Source organism: Epinephelus moara, chromosome 3 (genome assembly GCF_006386435.1).
Source record: "Epinephelus moara isolate mb chromosome 3, YSFRI_EMoa_1.0, whole genome shotgun sequence".
Taxonomy (NCBI): Eukaryota; Metazoa; Chordata; class Actinopteri; order Perciformes; family Serranidae; genus Epinephelus; species Epinephelus moara.
In genome coordinates, this window is record NC_065508.1 from 37534245 (window position 1) to 37543389 (window position 9145).

General features: G+C 38.2%; 1 protein-coding gene across 1 annotated transcript in view; it reads left to right on the plus strand.

The window, feature by feature from the left end:
• esama (endothelial cell adhesion molecule a) overlaps window positions 1-7922 on the plus strand; it is a 93277-nt gene extending 85355 nt beyond the window's left edge. The window contains exons 5-7 of the mRNA XM_050035834.1: window positions 1296-1418; window positions 1657-1795; window positions 3254-7922. Coding sequence (XP_049891791.1) covers window positions 1296-1418; window positions 1657-1795; window positions 3254-3791 — 800 coding nt within the window. The 3' untranslated portion in view covers window positions 3792-7922. The remainder of the gene's footprint in view (window positions 1-1295; window positions 1419-1656; window positions 1796-3253) is intronic.
• Window positions 7923-9145: the final 1223 nt, after the last annotated feature.

Sequence of the window (9145 nt, forward strand, 5' to 3'; positions counted from 1 at the left end):
ATGAGGCATGAGATATGCCCATTCAAAGTTTCAATCGGTTGCTATAGCGCCCCCCTTTGGCCAATTGATGTAATATTGCTTCATTCGCATCCTCCCATGACCCTCTACCACTGTGCCAAATTTCACATGGATTGACCAAGTCAGTGAGGAGATAAACGTGGAACAGACACACAGACACACACACACACACAGAGTTTTCGTCATTATATAGTAAAGATACTGATACAATACTGAATTTTAGTTTTTATTAGAAGCTGTAGTCATTTATGTTCTGTGTCACTCAAGTATAGCTCCATCATTGTTCCAAGTCAAATAATATAATTTTATAATGTTAGTTTTAATAAATAAATGAATTAAAATAACATTTTTGAAAAAGGACATTTCTCTGGCATTTCTACATTTTCGCTGTATTGAAAACGTACCGTACTGTGACACCAGTGTATCGTACAAAACCAAACAGCAAATTTTGTGAACCATTACATGTGTACTTTTGACTTCAAATTTGCATTCATTGACCAACATACATTTTTTTAAATTATTCATGTGGCATTGCAATTTTGGAAGCTTACAAAATCCCAGTATTGTATTTTAGATGGCGTGGTGATGGTGGTTCTGTTACAGTAGGAGATTCTCTTTTTCTGATTCCGTCCATTCATCTCTTAAAGGGTATGGTTAATTTTAAAGGTAAAGGTCAACTTTTGGGGGAAAGAAGCTTGTTTTCTTCCTTTTGTTTTCTTGCTGAGAGTTCAGTAAGCGTATATCTACGTTTGGACAGAAGCATGCTGGCTGTGTCCTACCTTAATGCTAAGCCAAGCTAACAACCTGCTGGCTATACTGTAGCTTCAGATTAAAGGGGAAAATATGACAGGGATATCAATCTTCTTAGCTGATCCAACCCTCTCTTTAGGAGAGTGAATACATTTATTTCCCCAAACCAAATTTTATGTTTCAGTACTTATTAGCAGCTTAGTATTATAACACATCTCCTGCTGTGCTCAAGAAATATCTTTGGCATTGTCATTTTCAAAGGATGTATTTAAGTTTGTTGTCATGTGCAAAGGCTGTTGGATATATAGGTGTATATATCAAGGCAAATAAGAAATAAAAATGAATTATCATCCAAAGAGCACAATAGAATAAACTCTCAAATTAAGCATATTCATAACTGTGCCAAAGCAATGGATTCCTCTCCAGTGCAGACTGATTCTATGCTGTCATGTGTGTGCAAATACACCTGTATTAATGTGTATGCATGCATGCTTGACTCTAATCCTCCATGTTCAATGCTGTTTTAGATGAGAAGACTGGCACTCTGAAGCTGAGCAACCTGAGCAGCAACATGTCAGGGAAGTACGTGTGCACAGCCAGCAACTCAGCTGGGTCAGAGAGCTGCGTCATCAACCTGGATATCGTCTCCTGTACGTAGCACACAACAACACAAGCAATCATTATATGCATAGTATCAGGAAATGATACGAGGAAATGAGGTGTTCATTAGTGTTTACATACTTATAATGTGACAATTCCTGTCTTACTTACTCATTTGAGACATTTCTTTAAGAGAAAGAAACATTCCCAGAAACAATATGTATTCTTTGTAAACATATGTGCGTGGGAGACATGTACTCATTGTTTGTTCTGTGATTCTTCCTGTAGCCACTAAAGTGGGGATGATTGTTGGAGCCGTTGTGGGCTCATTGCTCGCCTGCGCCTTCCTTGTCCTCCTCCTCATCTGCCTCTTTTACCAGTTTAAGAGGCGGAGAGACAATGAGGACGACATGGCCAACGAAATCAAGTGAGTTCATGCAACTTACCTCCCAATAGCCTTTATCACAATATTTTATCTTAAAAACACATTTCATACGATGGAAGGCTCAAAAACAGTTATAAAGGCTGCCAGGTTTATATGAAGTGATTAAAAATGTTTCCTGTGGTGCCTGAACTGTTGAATCACAAGAAAAATCCTTTGTTTTGATGCTTCTTACATCAACTATAAAGTACTGTAAAACTTCAGTGATAAGCCTTTAATTAAACGGTGGCTAATAAGCCTGTCTCAATTAGACACCTGGTCTGGTTGCCAAGCAGTTCATTTTTATAGAAGTTCTTTGGATGCTGAAACTAACGTTAGTTGGCTGCTTCAAGCACACATACAAATATAAATGTTTAAGCTTTTGTCAATATGGAGATGCTACACATTGTTAGCTCAGTTAGATTCTCCACAGCTCAATCATTCAGTTTGTTTTGCTGAAACTACAGTATGAGGACCAAAGAACAAGAGAGATTAAAAAAAGTGGTGACTCCTGTGTCTGAAGCAGTCATATAATCAGAATATGTGTCCATTCCTCCATTACCCAACAAGTTATTGAAATTCCTTCATATTCTATCAAAACGGTTTTCATAAAAATGTAATCAAAGTTGTGAATATTGTTTTAACAGGATAAAGTGGTGTTGTGTTGATATGCCAGGTGCTGTAAAATGAGTGTCATAACTGTCTCTCTCTCTCTGATGCACTGTCACTTGGTGCAAAATCAAATGATGATTCATAATTGATATGTTATTCAAAGCCTAATTTTTATACAAGTAATATTCATACTGGTTTAAATAAACAATTTCATTGTATTTTTCATCTTTGCTGAGTAAAAGTTTTGTGTAAAGGAATTAAAGGCCTCTCCCATATGGAGACCTGCCCCAAATATACATCTGTTGAGTTCAGTGATTTAAGCAATAATAGCCCAGGGTACTAATTAAAGTTTTACAGTACATAGGTAGTGTTCAATAAAAATGCACTTGTTGCATTTGCATGTTTTACAGAAAGACAAAATAACAAAAATATTGTACAAGAAAAAGAAAAGAGTAATATTTAAAGGGGAAATGATGTCAGGACTTATTGGTTGACTATATGTCGCCCCACTTTAGGGCTGCAACAAAATATGATTATTTTAATTAATTTGGTGACTGTTTTCTCAATTAAGCAATTTTTTGTCTTTAAAATGTCAGAAACTAAAAAAATGTTTAAGGTGACACTTTCAGATGTCTTGCAGTCTAAAACCACACTGTAGAAGGTGGAGGCAGCAAATGTCTGGTATTTTTGATGAAATTACCCCAATTATTGTTATTCGATCATCAAAACAGTAGCTAGTTTATTTTTCTGTCAATGGACTAATCGGTTCTTTTTCTTTCAAATGTTACAAAATGTGGCTTGATGTTGTGTGCGCTGTAAACGGTAACCTGACTACGTCCTGTCTGTGTCCAGGGAGGACGCTCAGGCTCCCAAGCGTGTGTCCTGGGCTAAAAGCGGCATGGGTTCAGACATCATCTCCAAGAACGGCACCCTGTCGTCCATCGCCTCTAGCCCACACCATAAAGAGCCCTCGCACCACCACAACAACAACCACCATCACCTGCAGCAGTACCCCCAGCGCCCCCCTTCGGACACTGCCTCCATAATTACAGCCACTGGCAGCATGGCCGGCTACCGCCCGTCCCGCCACCACGGAGCCTCCACTCCCACCCACTACAGCTACAACAACGATACCACCCTGCCACGAGGACAGACCATCTCCTCTGAGGCCAGCACCAACGGGAGTTCCCTGCCCAGACCAGAGCGTTACACCCAGCTGCCCCAGGCTCAGGTGCTGCCGCAGACCTACGGCCAGCCTCAGCTGCAGTTCCAGGCTGCTCCCTCCCCGCCACCGCTGCCCACCTCCACAGTCACAGCCTCCAACATCACCCGCATGGGAGGTGTGCCCATAATGGTGCCTGCACAGAACCAGGCCGGGTCTCTGGTCTAATGCTGGCAAAACAGTGCTGTCTACCGAAACAGTGGAATACTGTCCCTTTACACTCTTAGGAAGGGTCAGCTGCTGATTTTTTTTAAAGGGAACGCTTTAACTTCTATTTAGCAAAAAATTACAGTAGATGAAAAGCTCAGATTCACTTATTGACGCTTGCTTGCGCCGAGAAGATTTCATGGCAAGACTTTCAGACACAGACTGTTACTTGCATTAAGTATACTCAAGTCTTTTATACTCTGTATGCACTGTATACATTGCAAACTATGTACTGATATGATTTTCATACATTCTTGTCCAGTATGCTCTTTTCTACATTATCAATGCATTTTTAATATTGTACTTTATTTGTTGTATTTTATTATTTTCAAAAGTAGCTTTTTAATGTCGTATCATATATATATATATTTTTTTTTCCCCTCCAGCCGCACTAATTCCTCAAAGTGAACAGTAAATGGATCATCAGTGGGGGCTGTCATGTGTGTGCAGGAGTCATAGACGACCATACAGTTGGAATAAGAAGAGGGTTATGCAGGTCAGCTGTATTTCCATCATCTTTACTTAAAAAATACCAAAAAAAGGTTTTATCTAGACCAAAATAGGTTTAAGCACAATATATCAGTACTGTTCAGAGGAGCTCAAAGTGAAGTTAGTGAGAACTGGGTGTAATATATACAGATCTATGTATTAATGAGCATATTTCTGTAGCGTTCTTGTGGAAAGACAGATAAAACAACATTATACATGTGATTAAGTTTGGCATTGCAAAGTATCCTAATCCTTTTTTTTGGCTTTACTTCTGTTGGTGGTTCAGTTTTTTAAATGCTCTTAGACTCAATTCTTTAAACACAGATTAGCAAAAGCTTCTTATAATACTGAGCACTATTCACAACTGCAGTGTGGTGACTTTGCTAAAACATGAGTCGACACTTTAACAGTAATCATTTAAAGTTGGCTGCAGAATTGAAGTTGTAAATATGATATTTATTTTCTGATAAATGTGCGACATACATATTGTTGGCCACAGTCTGTATGGAACATATAATACGGGTTATATGTTTTCCTTCAACACTGGATACTGAACCAAAGAAACAATATGTAAGGCTTCATTATTTCAACCTGTTCTCTTTATATGTTTATTCTTTATATGTTTATTTGCTTATTTAAATCAACATGACACTGAAGCATTTTTTTGTCCTGCTGAAAGCTTTTTTAAACAAACTTTCTTTCACATTTGCTTGACATTGTCGCATTATGGTAACAGAAAGCTGATATGAGTTTCTCAAAATCAAAAACATTGTAAATTTGTTTTTATAACCCTTTTTCAATGCACAAAAAACACTAACACCTGTTAACATCTGGCTTTTCTATGTAATTGGAAAGGTTACAAATAGCATTCTCATCTGGGTAGTCACAGGTATTTATCAGCTCCAGCTCTGATCTGCATTGATAGAAACACAACACCGGGGTGAACGCGCTAATTTTAGCCCTTTTACCGGTGAGTCTGCACCCAAGCAGCGCTCAAACATCATTCCAAATTAGTCTGCACCCAGTTTGAAAGATAGACTGAGTAAGTTAGATATATACAAAAAGAAGTAACCACTGTAACAGCTGATTTCTACTGTTTTCTAACCTTCTCTGGCCTGTCAAATGAGACACACCAGTGGAAGAAAAAAACAGAAAGGCATACTTGCCTGCTGCAGAGCCGTGTACACAGCTCTGGTCTGCTGGCAGTGGAAAAGGAGTCTATATCCTATTTTTAGTGGGTTTACCCGTGTTTAAAAACCCACATACACAAGCTAATTTTGGCTGAAAACGGGTTTAAGACTTTAGCAGGTGCCCTGTTTGTGCTCTGCTATCATTTCCTGGTAGAGAAGATTGAGAAGATAAAGTGTTTCTCCTTCAAGTTAGGGGAGTTATTTAGGACATTTAAAGCAACCCACATACTGTGTTAAATACTGCACTGAATTTTGGCTTAGAGTTGCCTGGGTCCAGACCTGCACTGAATTACCGGTTTAATCTGGAAAAACGAATTATGAGCGCTGCAGAGGGACTAGCAATTAGCCAATCAGACTGACACTGCTGTCAGGTTGTTGTTAAGTGGTGCACAAGAACCAATGAGGAGTATTAACAGCAGCGACGAGTCCTATACACAAGATAGATGCAGGCTGTTCTCAACCATCATGTCTTATTAATATCACCTGACAACGTTGTTTGTTTTACTTCGCTGCGCTCCACTCTATAAACCCCAGCAAAACAAGTATGTTTGCATGGCTACACATTGGTGTGGACTTAAATAATGTTAGATTCTGGTGGACACTTTGTTTTAGTGATTGATTCTGGAAAATCGAATCCCTGTCCACCACAAAAATCAACTAGAGAGGACGCAGTGTCAGACTAAAGATAAAAACCAAGTGTTACTGTCTGATATCAGGCAAACTCAAAGGCTCGGTTCTGTGCATATTTTGAATAAAACACAATTCATGTATTATGCTCCTGTTATTTTTGTTCAGTCAGTAATTATGATTAAGAAAAGCTGTAGCTCTGGGGCCCTGACTCCCACAGGGTGTCGCCAAAGCTTCACAAGGGGTCAAATGGCCCTTGATTTTAAGGGGTATAGGAAAACTTATTCCTAAAAATGTACAGTAGACCTATATCTCAGCACTTCATTTCTATCAAGAAAACTAAACAAAATTATTTTCAAAGTTTAGATTATTATTCAAGATATAAACTTAAAAAAACCTGACAGAATAAGAGCACAGTGAAAACCTGAACAGAGGCTCTATTGACAGAGCCCTCCCTGTCTGCTAAACAGCCCTCTCCTGCAGTCAAAACAATCATAGAGCTAACAGAACAATGGCCAAGTGTCAGGGGGAAGAAAACACTGAATTTGTCAGTCAAAAAGAAGCCTTGTAAGTGTAACTGATAAACATAATACAGACAGAGAATCTTATGATAAAGTTCCTAAAATATCAAGAAAACTCATCTGTGCAAAATTCGCATGAAATGATCTGCTAAAAACACTCTTACCACCTGTTTCCTTCCTTCAGTTATTGCGTTTACTGTTTGGGTTATTGTACATTTTCTAGGTTGTTCTGTACTGTTATTGTTATGCAATGAATATAATATGAAATATCCATAAAATATGTTACTTAATCAGAGGTGGTCAGTTAATGGAATGATAGAGAAGGGGTCCCTTAAGGACAAAGGTTGGGGACCACTGCAGCAGATGACACGGAGGACCAATTCTCTGAAAAACTGCTCCACTGAGTGATTATTGAAATTCTGACATTGTTAAAAAAATAAAAAAAAATAAAAATTACATTTAAAACATAATATTGCAAAGTCAGAATGTATCGAAATGGCTAAATGGATCAGGAACGTAACATAAACTTTGGTATCAAATCAGTTTTTAACAAGCATTGAAATCTAATTGTGGCTTGTGTCTTTCTTTCTCTGGCCACTATCAAGTCACACATTATTAGGATTTTGGGGGAAAAAATGAAAAACAGATAAATGTATAATGATCATAATATCTATTGTGCTGTATTGTCTTTACACTGGAGCAATGATTGTGCACAGGATGTTAGAACATTCCCAAATGAATCATTTGAAACATGACAGCATGCTTTACAGAGCATTTCCGAAAATTGACATCTCTTTGACACAAACTCGACAGGACAGTGGGAGTTGAATGTTTGGTAGTTTTGCTGAGGTTTGTATTGTTTTTAGAATATTAAAGCAAAATGAAAAGAGTTGATGAGGGAATGGGGAAGTGATGAGCAAATCATTTTGATGAGTAGGACTTAGTCTTTACAGCTACAGTGATACTTTTGAACTTGTGAATGGGTCATTGAAAAAGTGTACATTGTGAACATTAAAATGTATTCAAGACAAGCCTTTATTTTTATACAGTGATGTATAAGAGCACACAAGCAGAGTTTATAAATAGTAAATGTCAGTGATGGATTGTATAACTGCTGTGGACAAACTGGTGGAAAAACCTGTGCTCATGTCTACAGTAGGTCCAAACTATGGACATGGATGTGCAGTGTGCACTTGTATCCTCCATATTTATGTTCATGGAAAATGCTTTGTATGAAATTTTCAATTAAAGAAGAAATGATCAGCTGTGTTGTGGTCAGTGTGTATTTTTCCCCAAAGCTTCTAAAATGGCCATTATTTAAAATATAATAGCCTTATTGGCAGGCTTACAGCATTAAGGTGGACTGACTACATTCAAAAGCCGATTCTAACCTGGGATCTTATTTTTATCCAACGTGAATGAACCCATATGATTCCATTTGCATTTAGAAAATGAAACTTTGATTTACAGTTAAGTAGGATGGGTTGCATCAGAAATATAACTTTTCGAGTGTAAACCTCTGTCTATTAATCAGAAACCAGCTGCAGTGCCTTCATACCATCATCTGCCCTCCACTGGCCATCATGAGCCAGTACAGCTGGGAGATGTAATAAAAATCACCTGTTCATATGTCCCGTGTATATTTGTATATTTGAGTATTTGTAACTTGTAATATTCTCTGAATAATTTAGTTGAACTATTCACTCAACCTATGCTGCATAGGTTGAGTGAATAGTTCAACTAGAGAATATGTAATGAATTGTGACATAAATTTTAACATCTGCAGACACAACTGTTTTGATGTGTCTACTGGATTTGTTGAATCTTACCAATAAACTGTTGAAATGTTATACATACTTGACAAACTACCTGTAGACAGACTATTTAAATTGTTACCATAGTTTATATTTTTTAGTAACTATCCTCATTCTAACAGTAGTTTATGTATTTTGGTCAAGTATACCTCAGTATTTGTTGCACATTTCCAGAAGTCATCCTGAGATTTGAAGTGAACCACCAGAGGGCAGCAAATGGACTATCTGGGAAACACTAGAGAAGTTGGAGAAGAAAATTCCTGATGGACACCCTATTATCTAAATGTTAAACCTAAATAGACTGTGTCCTGTAAAGTGCTTTTCTAATCTTCCAATCACTCAAAGGGCTTTCACACTACATCTCACATTCACCCATTCACACACTGGTGGCTGAGGCTACCATTCAGGGTGTTCGGTATCTTGCAGGGATGCTTCGGCATGTGGATTGGGGGGGCTGGGGACCGAGCCTCCAGTCTCGCGGTTGGTGGACAACCTGCTCTACCTCCTGAGCCACAGCTGCCCCCTCTTTTGTATGTCACTGTCCTGAGGCAACAAAGAGTCCTTGAAACCCTCCTACTGATAAACATTTTAATAACATTATGTGAAGTATGAATGAAGTTTGTGAAATATTGCATTTCAAGAAACAGAGGCACATGTGGCAAAGTGCCAAAGGG